Raw genomic sequence first — 24690 nt, 5'->3', positions numbered from 1 at the left:
TGTTTTGGAGAAGAACCCGACATGGGTTTTTATTACGGAAACGTGGGACAAGGACTCATCTGGTCCAGACCTCATCGAAGCAGTCCCAGATGGATATTGCTTGACTCGGCAGGACAGAATAGGCCGGGTCGGTGGGGGATTAGCTATCCTGCATAGAGACAGCTTTCAATGTCATACTATGCCTTTATCTGACCCCAAGGATGCTATCCAGGTGTTGTATTTTTCATTACATGACTCCTATATCTCTCAATTTAACGGGATTCTGGTCTATCGTCCGCCCGGTCCTAGAGCAGATTTTAGTTTAAAACTGCTTCAGTTCCTGGAGCCCTACTTTGGCCGTGAGAATCTAACGATTCTGGGTGATTTTAATTTTCACTTAGAGCTAGTGGAGTCCCATGACACCTCCGCGTTGCTGGAAGCACTGACAGCATGTGGACTCACCCAACTGGTGAAAGGACCCACCCACCGAGCTGGTCATACGCTCGACGGGATTTTCTCTAACGATCAGAGACTGTCAGTAATGGATCCCTTTTCCCTTTCCTGGTCAGACCAACTGGCCGTTCCTTTCAACGTGGCCTTCCCCAGCCAGGATACTCTCAGGAAAGCTCCGAGTACTTCTGAAGTACGTAGGAATCTTAAAAACATCGGGGAACACTCCTTTGACCCGTGGATTCCTAGCTTGTCTTCTATTTGGGAGATGGATCCCTCTTCGGCGGTGCCGCATTATGATAACATCCTTACAGAGGCCTTGGACGAACTGGCGCCGGCTCGGTCCTGCTATTCAGCCAGGAAAAGACCATCAGCCCCTTGGTACTCTGAACAACTCAGACTCCTTAGACAGGAAGTAAGGAGACAGGAGCGTCGATGGCATGCTAGTTGGGATCTCAAAGACAGGGAAGCTCATAAAACCCTGCTTAAGAGATATAAGCTGGAAGTCATTGGGACCAAACAAGACTACTTTGTGGCCCTGACTTCCTCCCTTTCATCTCCCAAAGAGCTCTTCAGGATCGTGGACTCTCTCACATCTCTTCAGGTCCCCGATCCTGTCATTCCATCTCAGGAGCTCTGCAATGACATAGCTCTCTTCTTTCAGTCCAAAATATCGGACATCTATACTTCCCTGGAGTCACAGAGGCTTTCAACGGTTGAGCCACCGGCTACTGTGGTCCCGGATGTCTCCTCGGCGGAGCTTCCCTTGGCCGGCTATCTGGAATCTTTTCCTCCGCTCTCCCTACAAGATCTTGATACGCTGCTTGAGAAAACGAAGTCAGGGTCTCCGCTAGATGCTTGCCCTCTTAAGATCATGAAGCAGTGTAGAGGATCTCTTTTACCCCCTTTACTTGAGATCATGAATGGGGCATTGAGGGAGGGTGTCTTTCCACAGCAGTGGAAAAATGCTGTGGTAAAACCTCTTCTTAAGAAACCCTCCCTAGATCCCGGGGTATTAAAAAACTTCCGCCCCATCTCACTGCTTCCGGCCCCTGCAAAGATGCTTGAGTCCCATCTAAATGGGCATCTAGCTGCCTTTGTGGAGAATTCGGGCTGCCTGGACCCTTCCCAGCATGGTTTCAGGAGGGAACATAGCACCGAGTCTGCCCTCACCCTGGTGCTCGATTCCATCCGTATGAGTGTGGATGAGGGTCGGACATCCCTCCTGATCCTTCTGGACCTCACGGCTGCCTTCGATACCCTATCTCCCCGTGTCTTAACATCCCGACTGGGTGAGATTGGGGTCCGGGGGGCAGCCCTGGGGTTGCTCTCCTCCTTTCTCGATCATAGGGAGCAGAGGGTAATGCTGGGAAAATTTCTATCTCCATCCCTGTCTGTGCATTGTGGGGTCCCTCAAGGGTCGGCGCTTAGTCCCACCCTTTTTAATATCTATGTGACCCCCTTGCCAGACTTATTAGATCTTTTGGGATGGAGGTAGTTTCCTACGCGGATGACACCCAGATCCTCGTGTCTCTCTCCCAGTCAACTGAGCTGACAGCCTCCAGATTTAGATCTTGCATGGAGGCTGTCGGCCAGTGGATGATTTACAACTCACTGAAACTGAATGGGGAGAAGACCGAGGTGATGGTGTTCGGCGGAAGGGATGACATTTGGTCCAAGGAGTGGTGGCCTGACTCGTTGGGTTCCTGCCCTAAACCTACCTCCTCGGCTAAAAATCTCGGGGTGATGATTGACCCTATTCTTGATATGTGTCAACAGGTCAACAGGACGGTATCTACCTGTTGGGGTATAATCTACGTTCTTAGGAAAATTAGGAACTACCTTTCCCTGCAGGCAAGAAGGCAACTTGCTGTCGCCCTTCTGGGTTCTCGTCTGGACTACTGCAATGCACTGTATGCTGGACTGAATAAGAGTCAGCTGCAGCGCTTGCAGGTAGTCCAGAATGCGGCAGCCAGATTTGTCCTCGATATTCCCCGACGCTCTTCGGCCACGCTGGCCAGGAAGCAGCTTCACTGGCTTCCGATTAAGGAGCGGATAGTCTTTAAGTCCATGTGTATGGTCTATAAGGCCTTGGCGAAAAGTAGCCCTACAGGCATTGGATCCATCCTGACCTATTACAATCCTGGCAGGAACCTCCGCTCCTCCAAGCATCTTCTCCTCCACATTCCTCGCATTCGGAAAGCCAGATGGGGTGGTAGGGCTTTTTCCCTTTTGGCTCCCAAATGGTGGAACGATCTTCCATTAGAGCTCAGGTCCCTCCCCTCCCTTCAGACCTTCAGAGCCGCCCTCAAAACACGCCTCTTTGTACAAGCGTATGAGTAGTTGTGCCCTGCTTTTTGATCTTTTTGTTAGGCGCCTTGAAACCTTCGGGTTTTAGTTTGCGCGTTACAAGATGCATAATAAATGTCAATTGCAGATGATACGATGCTGTCCAAAGAATAAATTCTGGAGGACAGAGTCGTTAACCCATTGTCCACTACAGAGAGAGCTTTCTCCAAATTAACACAATCAATTTCTCGTATTCTTTCTGCAGTTTCCATTTGCATTATTTTCCAAGCTTCGTTGTATGCAGCGTATATACCGGCGTATATGAAACGTTTTTGACGTGGTTTGCGAGGTCCCATTAAGAAATCTCGCAAATCATTGCCTTCTTTAAGTAAAGATAAGTGTTGTTTGATTTCTGGAAGTGTAGATTTCTGTAGCCACTCAAGGCATAGCTTTCCTACACTATAAGTAGTAACTATCCCTGGATGTTGTCTCTGGGAGTATCTTGGAACTGGCCTATTCATCGTGAACCCTTGTGTTTTGTTCAGGAATCTATCTTGACGGTTATTCGTGTCTGTAGGCCAGATTAACCATTTTTTCCAATCAGGATTAGTTCTGTTTTGTTTTAAAATATAGGGTACGTCTACCTCCTCTTCTGTAGTATCATCACTGTCGGATGTTGGCTTAGGTATAGACGGTTTGTTTAAATCTTTTATCTTAGCCAGGCCAAGACAATAAGTTTGTTGAACAGTGTCATTTAAAAACATTATTTGTTCTGGTATAATGCAGGCTCTGAACAGGGCTTCTAAACCTTGCACCTGCCAAGCTTTTGTGCCCCAGACAGTTTTTGTCTCAATGTTGTCTTTCTAAAAGTCGAAACCTAATGTAGACAGCTGAGCATAAAAGTTTGCAGAATAAATTTGTTTAGTATTGGTTAGCATTGTTTTCATTCCTGTCTTATTTATATTTTTAAAATAAAATGTTAATTAAACCCTAAAAAGTACGAAAACATTTCATAGAATGTTTTTGAGCTGCCCTTTTGTGGCGTTGGACAATGTTCTCATTGATTGTAAGTCAAAACGTTTCTCGGGCTTGCAGATTTATGCAAATAATGGTGACCATAATGATTAAAACAGTACATTTGTTCATAATCTGATGAACCTTCTAAGTATTTATGTTCTGTAACAGTTTCAAAGTCCCAATCATCAGAACATGTGCTGGGTGTGACAAAGTCACTTAAAGAAACCTTGAACTGGTGTGGAATCTTTAGCAGCTCCACCGGGCCATAGATGTCATAATCAGTTCTGTCCCATGCTATACCACCAGGTATAGGAACGGCTGTGATGTTCACTAATGACAGGTCTCTTTTTTCACGATGAGATGATTTGTGAGTTTTCAGGACCAAGTTGATTTTCTTACTTGCTGTGTCCATTGTACTGTATTCTCCATCTATCATCCTCCCCAAACTTAACACTAGTATGAGCCAGAGCAGGAGGAAATGTACACCTAGCACAATCCAAAATTCAACCCATGGTGAAACCAGATATGTTTTTCCAAGTTGGTGAAAGAGTTCTGTTATTTTGTCTTTGAAAGTTTTATTTCCTGGCTTATACTCAGGTTCACTGGGATCCTCAGAAAATGTATCAAAGTTGATGAAATAGCCAGAGGCAGTTCTGTCAATTGTTGGAATTGCATCAGGATTGTTTATTAATCTTTGGAGTTGCTTCTTCCTTTGTCATATTTGTATAGTCAGAGGCTACATCATTGTAGACGGGTGTTTCTTGACGAACTGTTATTTGGGTATCCAGAGAGGCACAAGGTCCATTGCTTTGTTGCATAGTCCTTCTTTTCGTACTGTAGGTTTATCAAAGGTGATAAGTCTTTCAGTTTGAACCTCTTGGATTGTAGCAAGATTTGGTCGTCTGCTGCATCTTGGGAGTCCACTGGGCCTACTACTTATTATCGGCCACATGATTGTGTTCTCCCTTTTACCAGCAAGGGGCGGTAGTACTACTGATCTTGTTCCTTGGATTGCCAAGATAGGTACTGCTTTTCTGTAAGAAGGACCAAGGGCCCAATGTAGGTAACACATTTTTACCGATTCTTAAATACCGATTTTTACCGAATCGGTATTTAAGAAAAGGGAAATGATATGTAGGTAAAAAATCGGTAAAAAATACCGATTCTGTAGAATTCGGAAACCTCGACCCGTTATTTACCGAATCGGTATTTACCGATTCGGCAAATACCGATTCGGAAATACACATTCAAACCTATGGGCCCGGATGCCCATAGGAATGAATTGAAGTTACCGAATTGGTATTTACCGTATCGGTAAATACCGAATCGGTAAATACCGAGTCGGGGATACAAAATATCAGGCAGTTGATGTATCAACCAATCAGATGCCTCCACCACGCACCTAAGCCAACCAACAGAGCAATCTACCAATCCTGTGCATCCATCCCACCCCACAACCAGGAAGTGGCCACACCAATGCAGGTGCAGAGTACCTGATCACACAGGAGAGCAGTTACACAGAGACAGGCTGTTGTGAAGCTGAGCTCTGCAGGACAAACAAATGGATCCCCAAGACTCCCAGAGGGAAGGTGGAGATAGGAAGAGGAAGATGAAGTTTAGCACAGGTGGACTTCAGGTGCTGGTGGAGGAGGTTGTCAAGCACTACCCCAAAATCTTCGGAAAGCAGTCTCTGCAGGTACCAGAGGCTGTGAAGAGGAACACCTGGCTGGGGATCCAAACAAAAATCAATGCAATAGGAGTGACAACCAGGGAAGTGGACGATCTCAAGAAGAGATGGTATTATCTAAGGATCATAACCAAGAAAAAATTGACAGCAAGGAGTAAAGAGGCCAATGCCACAGGTGGAGGGAAGAACAGGGCACCTGCTCTCACGGATCTGGAAGAGCTGGTGGAGTCCACACTGACGCCAGAGTGCGTTGTGGGGATTGGTGATGCAGACAGCTCAGCCCGAGCTGCATCAAAGAAAGGTAAGGGACATGTCCATCATTCCTCACCCCTTGCCTGTGTCCCTCCCCCAATGTGGCTATGTGTGTTGAGGAAATCCAGTACAGACTTCAGTATTCACCTGCAATGCATTATGGGAGTGGTAGGCATAAGAATACCCATCAGAGCAGTAAACATGAAATAATGTCAGGTCTGCCACACAATACAATCAGAGACATGGGAGGAGAAGGAAATAGTGATATTACAATGTGATTTAATAGTGATTTACACGGTGAAAGCACCACTAAGACACTGTCCATATCTGTCCACAGGAGAGACATCACGCAAGTCAATGCAGGAGAGGGAGAAGACACATTCCCACAGGGATAGGAGTGAGCAAGAAGGCAGGGATGCAGGGCCCAGCACTGCAATACCTACAGCACACAAGCAGCTGCCACACCAGAGGCAGACACCATGCTACTTGAAGCATCTCCTGTGCTCCTAGACTCTCCACAAAATGAGTCACAACTACTTGACACACCAGCAGACACAGAGGTTTCAGACATCTGCAGGCCCATGAGGCATGACGTTCCCCCGCTAAGGATCCTTCAAACATCCTCCGATGAGGAAAGGGAGGGTGTGGAGTCAAGTGAGGCAATTGCAGGAAATGCACCCGTTCTTACATCCACTCCTGTCAGTCGATCTGGTGGCACAAGACGTCGTAGGGTCCAGGAGGCAAGCGTGAGTCGCCGTGATGAGAGTGTATTCCGTGGTCTTGAGACCACAATGGTCAAGGTGCAGCGTCTGCAAGCAAAAGGTATTAGTGCAGTGCACAGACAAATGCGCCATGTGAACACAAATCTGGACAACATGAACAAGGGAAAAACAGTGTGTGATGGCACTCCGTGAGGAACTACGTGAGGACCGCGTCCAAAAGCGCAGGGCAAGGCATTGCATGCAACAGCAGACAAGGGGCATGCACCGTCTAGCAACTACGACTTCACTGCTGTGTCGCCGTTCAGTTGCGATGCAGGAGGGGCTGGTGTACTGCTGTACTGACCTCACGAGGGGTATGGGGAGAGTCACAACAGCTATGGAGGTGCTGCTGACAAACCAGCAAGCCACCACAGGAGCAGAAGGTCTGGCAGAGACATATATTTCCAGTAGCAGGAGCAGCACCCCTATCCCAGAAATAAGGAAGAGCAGTAGATGCCAGACTACCGGCGCTGCTACGGCTGACTTGGAACTAAGCCAACCTCACGCATCACGCAGTGCTGGTCAGGGGCGCAAGCAGTGAGTCAGCCACATTCAGTTGGACATGTGAGGGTGAAGTTACCCCCGTCCACCCAGTAGTGCTAGGCACACTAGTATGTTACAATTGTGTCTTCAGACATTTAACGTAGTGCCAAATAAACTACGTGCATTGCTGTACAAAATGTGCTTTGTCTCTATACTTACTCAAAAGTAGTTGTGTGTGATCTCTACCTGTCTCTGTCTTCCGTCTGTGGGTGTAGGTACTCCTACTGTGTTGGCTGCTCATCGTCATGGTCTTCATAGTCCTCCAATTCCACCTCTGTGCCTTCTTAGTTGCGAGGTTGTGCAACATTGCACAGGTTGCAATGATCTTACAGCATGTTACTGGTGAGTACTGCCGTGCCCCACCACTTTTGTGGAGGCAGCGGAACCGGCTCTTCAGGAGCCCAAAGGTGCGCTCCACGATGTTCCGGGTGGATTTATGTGCCACATTGTATCATCTCTGGCTTGGGGTTGTGGGTTTGAGGTAGGGTGTCAGTACAAAGGAATGGAGTGCATATGCACTATCCCCTAATGTGAGAGAGAAAAACACATTACTCACAGGCACACATTGACATATGTCTGCATCATCTATCAAGGGAGTGTCACACAGTTATTTACCTAGCAGGTATCCTTCCCCAAATTCACCCGCTGTCAGGCGGGTGTAGATCCCACTGTTTTGGAATATATATGAGTCGTGGGTGCTTCCTAGGTACCTGGCCACTATATCTGTGATCATGTACTTGGCATCACAGATTACTTGTACATTAATTGTCTGTGATGACTTTCTGTTCCTGTATATGTGCTCAGTGGCAGCTGGGGGGCATATTGGGATGTGGGTCCCATCAATGCAGCCAATCACATGTGGGAAATTTGCTATGAGGTAAAAGTCAGTTTTGGTCCTGAGCAAGTCCGCATCAGTGTCTGGGAAGTGGATGTAATGCTCCATTCTTTGCATCATGGCATCCAGGAACTTTCTGAAGATACGCGACAGGCAGCTCTGGGACACCCCACCTACCACAGCAACAACACTCTGTTAACTCCCAGATGCAAGCAGGTGTATGCTACAGAGCACCTGCACATGGGGTGGGATGGCGTGGGCCCTTGGTTTTGGGTGGTCCAGGAGTGGGTGCAGGTCCCTGATCAGGTCCATGATGGTTTGGGGGTGCAGTCTGTATCTTTGCAGTATCTCTGGCTCTGTCAATTGGAAGAGTGTGATCCTCTGCCTGTAGACCTGCTCCTCCCTTCTCCATTCCCTCTCACCTGCTGCCTGTAGCCTTAGCCGTCTTGCTATGACGTAGAAAGCCGCCATTCTGGTTCCAGTGTTCCATTTTGGGGCCCTTTTTTATAGGCTGCACCTGATTACCACCTGCTTTCCATCCATATAAAATACCGATTCATAAATACCGAATTTTCGTGAAATTCGGTAATTTATGGGTCACCTACATCTCAATGGTGTTGTTTTTACCATTTCTTATTTTCCGAATCGGTAATTTTACCGATTCGGTACATTTACCGACTCGATATAAATTCCGAACCGGTAATTTTACCGATTTGGTACATTTACCGACTCGGTATAAATTCCGAATCGGTAATTTTACCGATTCGGTACATTTACCGACTCAGTATAAATTCCGAATCGGTAACTTTACCGAATCGGAACATTTACCGACTCGGTATATTTTCCGATTCGGTAATTTTTCCGATTCGGTAATATTACCGATTCGGAAATATTTCCGAGCCAGTAATCTACTGATTCGGTATTTTTACCGATTCTGTAAATTTTGGGCGACCTACATCTCAATGTCCGAATACCGAAAATACCGATTTTCGGCCGTTACCGACCGGTATTAGGCTACCTACATCTGGCCCCAAATTACTTCTTTACCGCAATCTTTTCCCTGACTAGATCCCTAATGTTTGGAATCCAGACAGGTCTTGCTGGGACAGGTGATTTTTCCTCAGTGGTTGTTGGCTTCTGTATCGTGTTACTCAGGCTTCTTCTTGTTTCATTTAAGTCCTGTAAGACAGCCAGACGATCTTTGACATCACAGGCTTTTTATTCCACCACTGAAGTTTGACAATCAAGGTCTTCGATTAACATTCTAGTACCAAACAGTAATTCATACGGAGTGCTTCCACCCAGTGAATTTCTTGGCAGATTGTTAAGACTACGTTGGACTCTTATTAGATGTTTGACCCACCCATCACCCGAACCTAATACCTTAGCTGTATGGATTGCTTTAAGTCACGTTTTTTTCTTTCCACTACCGCATTACCCTCATGATGGAAGGGACTAGAATACCGCAATACAACGCCCAAGCTAGCCATGGCCTCCTTGTAAGCTCGAGAGCTAAACGCAGGACCCTGGTCAGAATGTAGAGTGCCGAGTGCGTATGTGCTGATAAAGACTCGCAAATACTTTATAACAGTTCTTGTGCAGGAATCCACTGCGACCATGATATATTTATAGTTACCGTCCCTTTGTAAGGGACCACAGTGTTCCAGGTAAACACATGCTAGTGGTTTATCTGAAATCAGAAGGGGCGTCTGTGCAGATCGCTTTACCAGCGACACTTTCATTTTTTGGCAGATTTCACATTCCAGAACATTGTTTCTAGTTTGTTTCCTCACGCGCGGCCACCAATATCTCTGTTTTAATAATGATACTGTGGCGGAAACTCCTGCGTGTGCAGAAGCCAGTCCTTCATGTGTAGCTAAGATTATTCCTAACCTATGTTCCATGTTTGGAATTTCCCTATCCCCCACTCCAGGAATTTGAGCAAAAGGAACATTATTCGCATCAGTTATATATGAGTACTTTATAGGAAAGCCTTTCGGGAGTGTCTTACCACTGTCTTTGACTGAAGCAGTGACAACTTGCATTATTTCACTGTCTATTTTTGTTTTTGACCGAGTGATCGCATCTACGGAAGCCGTTTGCACAGCTGCCTTCGCGGCTTCATCGGCCAATGAATTCCCTGCAACGTGAACGCCATCACGCTGATGACTCAGTGTATGAATCACGTGAGTCTTTTGTAGTTCTTTTTGCAAAAGAACTACTTGTTCCCAAAGCGGTTTATACCTAATGTTGCCACCTTTTGCATCTTTGAAACCGTTTTGAACCCTGTTCTGCAGATATTCATTGTAAGATTGGACGCAGTAATACGAATCGCACACTATTAGTGTAGGGAATTCGCGATCGGTATTTTCAAGCGCCATCTTGAAAGCCTATAGTTCAGCTCGCTGAGCTGTACAGTCTCCGAGTGATTGAGTTTTCTTATTTTTTGGAATGTGCTGTTCTTCTTTGAACTTCACGCGTTCCACTTTTTGTTTTGATCGTCCTCTCCTCTCGGATTTCTGCGAGGAAGTCTGAAAGGTACAAGAGGAACGTGTATCAGTATCTTGATATATATCAGGTTTTCTTAAGTTATCCCTATTTCTAAAGTTATATCTTTTTTCAGAGGGGTCCCGTTGGGGAGACCTACCTCCCCGTTGGGGAGATCTTCCTCTGGACTGCGAATGCTTCTCTCTAGGAAGTGTTTGCTTAGTGTTTTCCCACTTCTTCTTAGGAGTAGTGAGCTTATTTTTAATAAAAACTTTTTCAGGATTTTCAGTTAGCTGTGGTTTTAATGGTTTCCCACCCAAACTATCTCTACCTAGTTCTTCATATGATTTTTCAATGATTCTTGCAAGCTCATATGGTTGGTCTGTTATATCTGTTTCTTTTAACTTCTGGCGGATTGCCACGGATGCTTCTTCACCTTTGATTGGCTAATAGTATAGCCGAGACCTGTTTGAAATCTTTCAGTAATTTCATTCCTAGATTCAAGGGCGGGTCTGGACCGTATTCATTTTGAATCTGTCTCAGAACGTCTGGTATTACCACCATAGACGGGACACCATGTGTTTTTGTGTAGATTGAAGCAAAGACTCTACCCCAAGTGTCACAGTCCTCCACATGTGGTGCTATCCCCATTGGTAAACAGATTGTAAGAATTCTGTGTTTCTCATGAGGTGTACTATCAGGGAATACTGCCTCAATTTGAGTAATTTTTTGTGCTAACCAAAACGGAATGTGTTCCCTTTTAGCAGGCAGTTTACCAATGACTGATTGTATAGTCTGTGGTGTGATTTTGTTTGTGTTCCCCTGGTGAGGGGTGTGCTGTGGAATCCTTACAGTAGGTTGGAGTGTTAAGGTCCGCATGACATATTGTACCAATTGTCTGTGTATTTTTATTAACTGTTTTAGCTGTACTAACAGTTCTGGACCTGTCATTCTTTCAATGTCTGGATGTGGTGTACAGCTGGCTAATACCGGCCATGTTGCTCCTGGTCTACCTAGTGTACGGAGCCTGGTAATGTGATTTTGATGTTGTAGGGCGCCTTTAAACCAGAGCTGATGCTCTTGGTAAGTTAGTGGAATTTCAAAGTCCTCATAAGGAACGTATTCCGTTGGAGGTTCCTCTACTTTGTAGTAGAGAAACTCGTGTGTGTCTCCATCTGCTGGAGAAAAGTGAATCCATGAATAGAATACCTCTGTCTGCCGGTATTCCTGTGCCTCTATAACAAAGATTACTTTACCACCTCTCGATGATACTCCATTATTTATCAGTTATAGTTTTCCTTACATTAACCGGGATGATTATAGCATCCTGGTCATTCTCTAGGAGATTTTTGTCATCTAAGGCTGCTTGAGCTGCTGCTGCTGCTCTTTCTAATTCTTCGTCAGTAACCCTTTTTTTTACTGATTGAAGAGTTTGCAGAACAAGTATCAAGGAAACAAAGATTAGGTGCACAATATTTTGGAACACTGTATCCTTCAACGTTGAACAAACCAAAAACTAATACATAGGATTTTTCATCCTACTCAGTTTTGGCGGATATTATCCATTCACCCACTCCAGACGTCTATTGGAGTATTTTACGGGAGAAAAGGGGTCTGTGTGAAAAGCACAACTGAGTTACTCTAGTATCTAGCGTTAAATTATTGCCTTACCGAACATTGGGCGCCATGTAATGTAGTTCCTAAATTCCCAATAGGCTCTGTGCATTAGAATAATAAATCCTGTAGTTTAGACATAGGACTGAGGTCGACTAGGTCTCTACCGAATCTATTAGACTTAATTGTGAGTGCCAGCTAGCTCAGAGGTCACTAGAAACGTTCTCGAAGTAGCCATGCAGTATTTGGGCTGCAAAGGCTCATGCTAAATATGGTAATGAATTCTATGCCTAAATAAGGATAGGATAATCTATAACTTTATAAGGGCATGAATCGGGAAAAATTACACTAGAGTCCTAGATTCATTTACAACACCATACGTGGTCATGGGGATGCACTTTGCGTTATACACTTTAAAATCGCAGGGAACGGTCTAGAGCCTATTCTTTTAGCGAAATCTAGGGTTGCCCCTGGCTGGGGTGTAATATCCTGGCTTTCTCAAGGAAGTCGGTGAGCTGTCTGTTAAAAAGTCTTTCTGTGATTTTGCTGAGAATGGGTAGTAATGATATAGGACCAAGATTGGAGAGTGTGATAGGGTCTATGTTCGGTTTTTTCCATTCGGTAGGAATTATTGCTGTAGTTTGTGATTAATTAATTATGTTGTTAATTACTGGATTAAAAATGTCTACCATCTCGTGAGGAACTGCAGGGGGGCATCCGTCAAACAGCTTCTCTTCTAATATATTATCGGGTATCGAAGTGCTAGTCTAAAAAATTCTTCAGTTCCATTCTACATTTAAGACACGTAAGTGAGCCTTTGATTTTATGGGGTATCAAATCACAGTTAAATTTTGCATCCGTGTCAAGTGCTTTGAGGTCTGAGGGCATAGAGATACCTGGGGGAGATCAGGAAACGTGCTTGGTGCTGGTCACGTTCCAGGGGTGGACGGCACAGACAGGCTGCCTTCTTGCGTGCCTTCAAGGCACCAGCGGCATGTCCACTGTGCGCACGCTGCAAGTGGCATTATCATTAAATACTGGTTCCTGCCACCACTAAAACACTGCAGCACAAAGATGGCAGCTCAGAGTGGGCGTTCCTCCTCCCGGAAGTGGAGGGGAAAAATGCAAAGTGCGAAATGAAATCAACGAAGTAAAACTGAGCTTCTGCAACATGAGAACTCTGTGTGATGTGAGGTCAATAACTAGCTCAGATTCAAATTGAATGTAAGCAGTACATCTTCATAGTCATTTCCCCCAAACAATGTTAAAATTGTAAAAGTTTGTTTTCAAAGAACTAAGTCAATATTTAAAATCAAGAACCATGCAGTAGAGTTTAGAGCCAGCCTAATCTTAGCTTCTTCCGCTAAGGGTACCCTTAAAACCCAAGGCTACATTGCATGCTGGTGCACGGCTGATATGCGTATGTGTTGTTGCCTGAAATCTCCCAGGCAGGGAGAATACAGGACTTCATTTACAAAGAATTGGCATAGGACAGCGGTGCAAGTCATTCTGCTGCTCTGCCCTATGCCAATTCGAAAGGGAATGAATCCATCGTATTTACACAATATCGCACATTCCTCTTCTTTCCCCTAGTGTTGGCGCACAATTATTAATCGAGTTCCACCACAGCACCCTTGCACCATGGTACAAGCATGGCTGTGTTGTTGGCATGATTGTTTTTATGCAGGAAGAGGCATCTTCCTGCACAAACACCATCACGAGAGGCCTTTTGCTCTATGTTTGCTGCTGAAGGCAGCGCACGTTGAAAGGGTGAAAAACACTCCGGGTTGGAATTTTTGGTGCTGCCCCAGGTTTATTTGATTTTAAAAATCTGCGGCAGCGTCAAATTCCATGGGTGTTGAGTGGGAACACCCGCAGCAACACGCATGGAACTCCTCCTTGATGTAAAGTAAGGCAAGGCAGCGCTTGAAGCTGCCTTACCTAACTCTATATATATGAACTAATGCAAAGCCACGCCTTATAGATATGATTGAGAGGCCTGTGCCACGAGTGTCATGAAAAGATACGCTGCGGCAGTGTTGGCCTCTTGTAAATGAGTGACACAACGTACGGGTATAGTGAGATACCAAAATGCACACTATTCTACAGCAGTCAATTTCTATTCTGTGCAAAAATTTAATATAAAAATCTGTGCCTCATGATTTGAACATAACATTTTTTTTATTTTCATACACAGTGTGGTGTTTAATGCTACTGTTGTTAGGGTGGAAGAATTTAGCCATGACTTAGCACCCCATTTCAGAAAACATTAGGCTTCTCAATTCCTGTTCTGTGTTATTTCAGTGCCTGCTGTGGATGAGACACCGAATGGCTATATGTGTGATGAATGTCTCACTGACCAGTCCTCGGAATCCTGCACACCGACTGGACACGTTCATTGCACCGGGGTGCAGAACACCTGCTCCACCTTCTATGGAAGTGCAATCATACCTGGTGAGATAAATTGATTTTCATAATTATGCGTTATATTTCCCACTGCACCAATCTTCTTGGTTTCTGGTTCTTTCTTTCAAACTAAATGCTGATCACGCTAATTAATTCTCATTTTTGTCATAGAATCCACCTGAATGTCTTCAATGAGCTTGGTTCCATCAAATACAATGTAGAAATCATGTCCCATTGACCAAATATACCCTGATGAGGTGGTATTTGTAAAACGCAAACCTAGAAAAGAAAGCAATAGTTCTGTACAGAGTCGAAGGCAAACTAACCCAAGACTAAGATTTAGAGTGACAACACTGTTTGCCAAACGGAATCTAAGACAGTTGAGGCCAGATCTACAATTGGATTGCATCGCCCACATTATGCATGGTGTTCGAATTGGGGGTCTCTATTTGGCAGAGGTAGGTACCGTTGTCCAAATATGGACCCTTGGTCTAGTCAGGGTAAGGGGGCTACACTCCTAAATAACCTCTGCTCACCCCCTTGGTAGCTTGGCACAAGAGGGAAGGCTTATCTCAGAGGCAGTGTGTAAATCATTTGTGAACACATGCAGTAATACAGTGAAAACACTACAAATGGACACCACACCAGTTTAGAACATCTTTACTAGACATAACACAAGACCAAACAACAATAATCCACAATTCTGTAATCAAAAATAGTCTTTAAAATAGTAGAAATTTGCTTAGCTCAATGAAGATGGTAAATGTGACACTTTACTCTCAAAGTACCTTGGGCCTCATTTATGAGAAATGACGCATCGCTGCGTGAAAGCAGCGATGCGTCACTTCTCAGTGCGCCCTCCTTGCGACATACCTGATGCGTCATATTTAATGTATGACGCATCATGTCGCAAGGAGTTACAGATACGTCAGTGTTTCTGACGTATCTGTAAGCGCAAAAGTGATGCATTGCTGGAGTGTGTCACAAAAGTGACGCAACTCCAGCAATGCGTCCTTTCACAAAGGGCTTGCGTCAGTCTTACGCCTGCTGTGAGACAGGCGTAAGATTTTGACGCAACAGCGTCCTAAAAGTGACGCAGTGAAATCTCATAGATTTCACTGCGTCACTATTACGAGGCTTTTTGTGTGGGGAACGCACCCTCTGCATACATTATACCTGACGCAGGTATAATGTAGCACAGGGGTTTACAAAGTGACGCATCTGCTTAGATGCGTCACTTTGTAAATAGTGCGCAACAGGAGGCATGTTTTACGCCGCCGATGCGTCACAAAAAGTGACGCATCGGAAGCGCAAAACTGACGCAAGGCCTCATAAATGAGGCCCCTTGGATTTGTCAAGCAAAACAAACAAAAGGGTCGCAGTGAAGTTGATGCGTCGGTTCCCTACACTCAGGGGAGTGGATGCGGCGGTTCCTTACTGCTGCGCAGGGGAGTTAATGCTCGCTTCCTTACTGTATGGGGAGTTGATGCGTTGGTTTTTTACTGTGATCCGGTGCAATGTGTCAAGATGGCACCTTGATGCGATGATCCGGTGCGAGGTGACACAATGACGTCTTTGATGCCATGCAACAACGTTGGATGCGATGCGTGCACGCCCAACGGTCGTGCGGCGAACTCTGTAACTTCTGACCAGCGACAGGCCCTGAAACACGATTTTAGGGTGATGCGACTGCAACCTCTGCGGCAGCAACGCGATTCTCAGGTGATGCAACACTCTTCGTTGGTGATGCGAGTGTGAACACCTGCGACGGCGGCATGCTTCTTTGGCAATGCAACAGCAACTGATGCGGCAGCGACATGCTTCTCCTTGTTGCATCGCGCTTCCAGCTCCCAGCGACATGCAGTCTTCTCAGAGGGCCCAAACAACAGTAGGCACATCTATGCAGTTAGAATTCCCAGCAAGGGAATTCAGGGGAGCTGGTGGTGAAGTCTTGTAGCCCTGAGACTTCAGGCAGGAGGCAAGCACACTTCAAGCCCTTGGAGATTCTTCTTCAAGATTATGAAAAGTCCACAAAAGTCCTTTTCCGCTTTCCTTGGCAAATAAAGTAACCACTCCAGGCCAACCCCAGAAACTGCAGTCTCCTTCTACAACTTCCGTGATTCTACTCCTTGGAAAAGGTTTGTCTTGATTCCCAGAAGTGATCTAAAGTTATGGGGTCTGGGCCCCAATATTTATACCAGTACATCCTGTGTCCTCTGAAGGCAGAGGGTGCCTGTGCCCAGCCAAAACCAGCTCTGGGCAGCTTCCTGGCAGGAGGTGGAGACAGCATTGTCCGAGACCAGACCTGGCCCAGGTAAATGAAAGAAATTCTCCGCCCCCACTCTCTATTCAATGCAGGCCCTATTCAGCCCAGCCCTGACCCATCAGACTGCTGGAGCCAAGACCCACGCCAGCCTCTTGAGCCCCCTGTCACTCACAAATCAGACGTGGAATACACAAACCTAGCAGAGGCATGCTGGATAGTTAGGCAAGAAAATACCTACTCTCTAAAAGTGGTATTTTGAAACACAGAATGTAAAAACCACCCTCACTAAATAATGTATTTTAAAATTCTGAGTTCAGGCATACTAAACACGAATTTCCACCTAGTTCCCTGGGTCGTTTAAGATTATAAGATTTTATAATCAAACTGCCCATTCTGGCCTATGGGAACAAAATTGGATGTAGTTCACTATCAGAACATGCCACACAATGTACCCTACCCATGCGGGTACCTTGGGCCTGCCTTAGGGATGACTAAAATGTAGAAAAGGGAAGGTTTAGGGACTGGCAATTGTGTGCACTTGCCAAGTCGATATGGCACTCCCAGACTGCACACAGGCAATGGCAGGCCTGAGCCATATTTGACAAGCTGCTTCTGTGGGTGGCACAACCAGTGCTGCAAGCCCACCAGCAGCATTTGATTTCAAAGGCCCTGAGCACAGTTCAGGCCCTGTTCTAGGGTCTGACAAGTAAATCAAATAAGCCAATCATGGAGTCACTAATCCATTACAGCAATTTACAATAGGGAGTACTTGTACTTTGGCACTGAATAGCAGTGGAAAAGTGCCCAAAGGATCTAGACCAGCAAAAACATAGTAAAAACACAGGAGGCAACAGAAAAAAGATTCTCTAAGCAACACAAGACCACCTTGCATGGCCCTGCATTGCTTGGTAAATCTGGAGTAATGCGAGGGAATGCAAGTGACTGGCTTGCATTACTCTGCCCTATGAAGCCGTTCCTTGTATGGAGAGTGGATGTCACACCCATGGATTTTTTTGCATTCCCACATTTACCAAGTCTGGTAAACCAGGGAATGCTTCAAAAGGCTACGGCTTTAGCAAGTGAAGCTGGTGAAGTATACGGCAGGAAAAAGGAAGGCAAGTGTATTTTGGTAGTGGACTGCTGTGGTGGTGCCACAGAGCCAATGAGTAGGAGGTGGGGATGGGAGTGTGCAGGGTCAAGGGCATGGGGAAAAGGGAGGGAAAGCACAGTATTTGTGGGTGCTGTGGGTGCACAGGAATGGCGCAGGTGAAGGGGAGCCTGAACCCCAACATTATCTAAGGGCATGTGCGGAGGTAGGTAGATGAGGGGGATTTGACACAGGGAGGTTAAGCCAATGAGGATGCAGAACAGACAAAGTAAAACAGGTGGTAGGGATATGAGTAGTAAATGTATGTTCAGGTGGTGTTAAGTATATGTTTCTTGTGTGTTGACACCCCTCTTGGAGACACAGGATGGCATGGGGTACTCATGATGGTCATACTCTTAAGAGATAAGTATATTCAGGGTGCCAAGACTGAGGGAGAGAGGAGAGAAAATAATACAGTGGAGGCAAACGGGGCAGTGGCGGCTCACACAGGTAAACACAGTCAGGCGGCGAGGTGGGGCAGGTGCGGGGCGGGATGGGGGATAATGGAATTCAACATGCAACAGGATAGTGAGAAGTAAATAGTTGAATAAATAAATAAAACTACTTACCTTGTCCGCGATGCAGCGAGCACAAGGTAAGTTGTTGTATTTATTTATTTTTGACTATCCCATTGTATGTTGTATTCCACTACCCTCCACCTCGCTCCACCCCTGCCTCACCACACCCGCCCTCCGCACTTACCTGTAGGAGCCGTGACTGCAAGTGGGCATTGGCACATTAGTTTATTAGCAACTCCAGGCCAACTAGACCGATGACAGACGAGAAACTGTCAATGTATGATGATGTATAGAGGCCATTCGTAAAGATGGGGAAGAGAGAAGAGCTTCCAACCCGAGGTAGATGAACAAGTGCAACAACAGAGACGTGAGTAAGTATAGCAACTTTACCAGAACCATGGCCATAATCCTGTATAATAAGACTTGTTTGGGCATGATGTAGAAAACAGGCTGAGGAAGTCTGGTGGAACATAGAGTAGAGGAGTAAGTAGTATAAGATCACATTCTATGTGCCCTCTGAATTTCCAGTTGGGGTTAAAGGACAGACCAGTGATGCATGGGATAAGATCCAAGAAGAACGTGTTGGTGTCATTACGTTCTAGACATTCTGGTATTCCATAATAGAAGATGTTCTGGTGGGGTGACCAGTCTTCAAGGTCAACTTATATTTGTGGGATTGTTGTCCAGTCCCAGGTGCCCCAATCACTCTGCTGTGTTGAATTGCTTCCCGTCCACTATTTACTCTCGGGCTTGAAAAAAGATGATGGTGTCCCATATGGTCTTGACTTCTTTATAAGATCGGTTATCTTGAGGTCTATGAAAGACAGCTGTAGGAGGTAAGTTTCTTGAGGATGGCGTCTAGAGGCTTTTCCAGTGATGGTGATGCAGAGGCCAACTTCTTCCCCCTGCCCCACTACACCCTTGAAGAGTAGCTGGTGAGAGGATTTATATGAGAATATGGTGTTAGGAGCCGGGTTCAGTAAAAGATGTAAAGAAGGCAAGGCCCAGGTACGCAGTGATGTGAGGCAGGTGAGAGAAAGCAATCACTGTACAGTCAAGGTGGGTTTAGATAGTGTAGCTGCCCGGCTGGCCGCCACTGCAGGAAAGTGTGAATCGGCCAGGCAAAGACATGTAGTACAGTAGCGTCAACAAATAAAGGTGCATCATCTCAGGTCCTGATACTCTAGGCATTTGGCCTCTAAAAGAATGGCAGGGAGGAGATCAACAGTGGGCTGGGCTGAATCCCTTCCATGAGCAAGGGAACCAGTCATTGGTGATAGTCAAGTCAAAAGGCTTTATTTCGATAAAAACATATCATAAAAGCATCACATTAAAAAAAGCACATTATACAGTTAAAAACAGAAATTGATCTATTTACACCAGGGTTTTTTCCCTCTATTATATCTGGTATTTACAAGTAGATAGCACATTAAAATACCAAAAATTTAAGAATCAAATTAAACATTTCATTTCATTTAAGCCTTTTGTTTCTGAGATACCATGCCCATGAAAGGAATTTTGACAGACTGCAAGCATAGAGTGGGCGTGGATCTGTCGTTAAGATGCGCAGCGCGACAATATGAGACCTAGTGCCTAGTGACCGACACAAAGGTTTTAGCCACCTAGTTCTTGGGTGTGTATACACTGGACATTCAAACAAAAAATGCGCTATGGTTTCTGGTCTAGTTGGGCAGAAAGGACAGAATGCTGTAGTCTGGGCCGGAGGTTTCCAGCAAGCTGTTAGGGCGCATACTGGAAGAGCACCGACCCTAAGCTTAAAGTAAAGAGCCCTATCGAAAGGCTTCCATATAATGTCCAAATAGAGTTCGCGGATCGGCAGATCCTTGAACTGCAGGAAGTCATTCGTGAGCCTGCCCAAAGCATGGTCGGGGCTAGTTCTAGACGCAACCCAGTTCCAGTAAAGATTCTTTAGAGTGGCCTTAGGGGGACAGGACCTACCAACCCATGCCTCGCTAAGACCCAGGTCCCCAAGCAACGTTTTTACATTTCTTAGCCACTTTACTTTATACCAACCAGATGATGCCATGACATCAGTTAGCCCCTTAGCATATTTGGCCAGTTCAGGAGTTCGCCATATCCGAGCCCATAGGAGCAACGGTCTGAACTTGGCCAAATCCCCAATCGGACGACAGCCTAGGTCGAGCAATAAAGGTACCATTGGGGTGCTTTGAGGAAGCGACATAAGGTCCCTAAAGAATTTATTTTCGGACCTTGTTAGGTCAACTGTGCTGGTGGTGCCCCATAGCTCTGCCCCGTAAAGAGCAGAGCTAACGCCCTTAGCTTTGTAGATATTGATAACGGGGGCTATTGGTCTTATCGAACAGGATCGCTGTTCCCTAAGCAATGCCCCAGCTACCCTTTTGTGATTTAGGAGCATTTTGCAAAGGTGGGCAGTCCACTGCATGGTATGCGATATGCGTATGCCTAAGTAATCAAACACTGTGACCCTTTCTAAATGCACGGAATTCAATGTAGGTGGGCTAGGAAGTTTTTTCGGGGGATTCATCACCAGGTACTTTGTTTTTTCGGTGTTAATTATTAAGCCCCGCTACGAGCAAAAAGTCTGGAAGTTGTTAAGAAGCTTTTGGAGGCCCATAGGGGACTTAGATAGGAGGGTAGGTATTCGCTCGCCCGCCAGGGATGGTCCATCTGGATCTTTTAGCAGGTGCTCTACCACACCGTTCACGTATAGTGAAAAAAGGGTGGGAGCGAGAACACATCCCTGGCGGACCCCTCTCTCTACCGGGATTCTGTTGGTTTTCTCGCCCTCTGTGCCCCATCTTATTTGGGCAAAGTTCCCTTCATGGAGCCTAACCAATATTGACAATAAGTAACGTGGGATCCCCAAATCCGAGAGCACCCTCCAAAGGGTGCCCCTGGGCACAAGGTCAAAGGGAGTCTTTAGGTCGATAAACGTGAGATAAAGACTGCCTTTGCCTATGACCACCATTGGTGATAGTGTCCAAGGTCCAACTGTCTCTGGAAGGTGTGGGGCAAACCTGTAGATCAGGATAGAGGTAGTGGAAAGATCTTTTCAAGAGATGCCCCAAAAAATGGTGGGGGGATGGGCCTAACTTCAACAAGGCACAGAGAAATCCAGGTTGCACCATGGTTCTAATATTAGAGCAGCTCCGCTGTGGTGATAAGAATCGTGTCCCCAAAGGAGCCCCTTGCATTGACTTGTATGGTTCACCTGTGACAGACAATGCTGAAGCCAAAGGGCACAGTTCAGCAGTGATGGGCCGTGGAGACACTAGTCCTGCCAGCCTTTATTAGCATTATGGGATGTTGTTAAGAGGCATTGGGAGCAGTTACAGATGCCCAGCAGGCAGCAGACTCTGTCCAAGCAGGAGAATGCAGAGCCGGATGGGGAAAAGGGGCAGTAGTGCTCTCCAGTGCTTCAAGGCCTCAGGGCCATAGTGGCTGAACAGGTTGCCAGAGCCTGCGATATGGCTCAAAGCATGCACAGATGTCCGCAAGGCATGTTCCCACAGGGGCAGTTAGCAGGGGCGGCTGGGTGTAGAAGAAGGGGCCATGTTGTTCTCTGAGTCATCCAGAGCCACACAGAGTAGAGCAATCTACGACTGTGGATCGACTGAGTCCCACTGAATCAATATAAATCCAGAGAAATGCTTTTCATATTATTTTGTGTTGTCCTGCCTGTTGGCGAATGAGGTGATACAAAAGTAGATGGAAAACTATATACTTCTTTCTGTCCCTGCAATTCCTACCATTATGCTGTGACTAAATATCCATCATACAGTACACCCCAAGAGAATACACCACACAAGATCAATACTCTTCACAATAATGGGATGCTACAGTCTATAGTAAGTGGCAGGTGGTCAGGATGGGGATTAAACAGTGTTCCTAATACCAGTGGGCCACTTTTGTGAGCCCAGCGAGCTACATACTCACCATTGCAGGTTCTGTAATTCACCACTGGACACACTCAACAGACAGCCAGCAACAATACCATGAAAAGAACCAATACCTTCATTGTCATCATGTGTGTGTTCTCAGCTGTTTTAGAAGACGGGTTCTCCCGGTGATTCCATAAATGTAGGGAAGGCTGGGCAACTTCTCTAGTGTGCAAAGTCCAGAAAGTCTCCACTAAATTTCATGTTGGAGCCACAGGGGCCTCAGGAGTGCGTTGTTCTTGCTGTACACCCTGCAGAAAGAAAGATGGTTCATATTTATTCTCACTTTGTAACACTGGCAGCTTAGAGGACAGCAGTATGATGAAGCAAAAGCATGGATTTTTTTGTGAACTCACACTGATGGGCTCATCACCAGGGTGAGGTAGCATAAAACAAAAAAGAGGTGTACTTTCTTTCATGAATAAGGTACAGATCATTACAACATTTGCACAAAAACAAGTGAGCATTCTTGGGTTTTGGAAATCAGTTGAATTAACATGTAAAGAGCTCAAGATTTAGTGTAACATAAAAAAGGAAACAAAGATTTCAAAAACAATAAACAAAAAATATGATTCCATATATAATGTCCCTGAAATAAGGTGGGTGATTGATATTTATTGCTGACACTGTACAGTTGAAATTATGACCTCTCTGTCAGGCCGACAGTGCCCTTTTCCATGCAGGGCTCTTAATTCCCACTATAAGCACATCTATAAACCTTTTGTGACAGTTTTCAATAACTACCAGTGTGTGAATTAGTGGCTGATCTGAGATCTTGGGAACTTTGGAACAGGATGGGCATGATTTCTTTCTGAGCTGGAGAAAATGTTTATGTAGCAGCATTGCTAATGAGTGATTATTGTCTGTGTGTTTTTTCCACAGGTGGAACTATGCAACCGTATAGCATGAAAGGATGTACTACTCCAGATTACTGTGAAATATACTACCTAGTGGCGACCCTAGTCGATAGTTATGAATTACGGTGCGTTCCTGCCCAGAAGCAGTGAGGCCATTATTCCCCCCTCTGCTGCCGCCCCACGCCGCCTTAGTAACAGTCAGAAGAAACATTCCTAGAGCTCTACCAGTACCTGCCATGAAGAGGAACACTGTAAGAATGAAGCAGAAGAACTCCTGTCAGCCTCCCTGGGACTCCGAATACAAGGAAGCACTGCGCGTAGCACTGTTTACGCCGCCATGTTGTTTATGTACCTCCAGATGTTATATTCAGCCATATATATCACCTGGGCGCGTCAGAGGGAATACTCTCTCTGGTGCATTGAGCGACTGAAGCCCTGGCACTGCAACCACCCAAAGATACTGGCATGGGATCAGATAGGATGCTCCTTCTAATGGGATACTAATGCTGGATAATTTGTAACCATGGAGGAAACTGAATTCAACACTTATCTCTCCATTTGAAATACCATCACCTGAATTATGATGGTTTTATCAATGCATATCCTGCCAATAAAATAAATACAGATTACATATCAGCTCCCTGTGTTGACGAGTGATACACAAAGAGTGTAACACACTGCTGCTGCATGCTCAAACAGTGGCTTATTTTTTAATGTCTGACTCCTTCAGATTATAACTTTCTTTCCTCCACTAAGCGCAGTTCAAATATAAACAAATCTGACCAGAACCAGATAGAAGTGTCTTTCCCTCCTGTCTGAGATGCAGCTGGAAGTTTTGGATCAAGATATTGATAATCAGCCACTGGCGACTGTCCTTGAGTTCGTCCTTCTTCTTCTTCTCCACATTGAAGGCCCTCAGTGACCACTCTCAGGACACTCCCAACCATCTAACCAGCTTCTGACCGTGAGACCAGGCCAGGTGCACCCGGACAGTCCTGCTTTGTTCCTCTTTCTTAGCCTTAGAGATGAATACCTCTTTGAACATCAGATCATGGAAAATATCTACCACATTGTGTTGATGATGTCAAAACAGAAGAACGCAGAGTTATGAGTTAATATCCTCAATTTCAATACACTCTGTAATCCTGGGATTGATCTGCTTTGGGATGTAGCAAAACCCATAGCATAAACGTGTACACCTGCTTTATACTTTACATTGAAAAAATGAATAAACTGTAGTTGACGCTGCTGCATCTACTATGGGTCTGTGTTTCTCTGGATAGCTGTTGGTTGAGTTTTCAATAAGAGAGGTGATGTAAAAAGAATTAAGGTAAATAGACACCGATAGAGAAGAGTTTATGTTAAAGACAGGATGAAACATGAATGCTATTAATGCTATGCCCGCAATAGAATGAGTCTTATATTTACATACTAACATTCTACTATGACTTACATTGGAATACTACACAGAGCACATGACTTTACAGCAAAAGAGTTCATGGTTTCATCCGCGAGTCTGAATAGAGGTAGGGGTAAGTAGTTCGCTTCCAACTCCCTATATTGTATAAATGCAAACTAACACTACTTCCACAGGTATGCTACAGCACCCAGAGAACATCACTTTACAGCAATGAGCTCACA

General features: G+C 45.4%; 1 protein-coding gene across 1 annotated transcript in view; it reads left to right on the top strand.

Moving 5' to 3' along the window:
- Positions 1-24302, top strand: part of LOC144828269 (phospholipase A2 inhibitor and Ly6/PLAUR domain-containing protein-like) — a 60733-nt gene extending 36431 nt beyond the window's left edge. The window contains exons 4-5 of the mRNA XM_078686348.1: positions 14219-14368; positions 23075-24302. Coding sequence (XP_078542474.1) covers positions 14219-14368; positions 23075-23199 — 275 coding nt within the window. The 3' untranslated portion in view covers positions 23200-24302. The remainder of the gene's footprint in view (positions 1-14218; positions 14369-23074) is intronic.
- The last annotated feature ends 388 nt before the right edge of the window (positions 24303-24690 follow it).

Source organism: Lissotriton helveticus, chromosome 4_1, assembly GCF_964261635.1.
Source record: "Lissotriton helveticus chromosome 4_1, aLisHel1.1, whole genome shotgun sequence".
Lineage (NCBI taxonomy): Eukaryota > Metazoa > Chordata > Amphibia > Caudata > Salamandridae > Lissotriton > Lissotriton helveticus.
The sequence above is the reverse complement of the archived record's forward strand: the minus strand, read 5'-3'. Positions and strand labels throughout refer to the sequence as shown.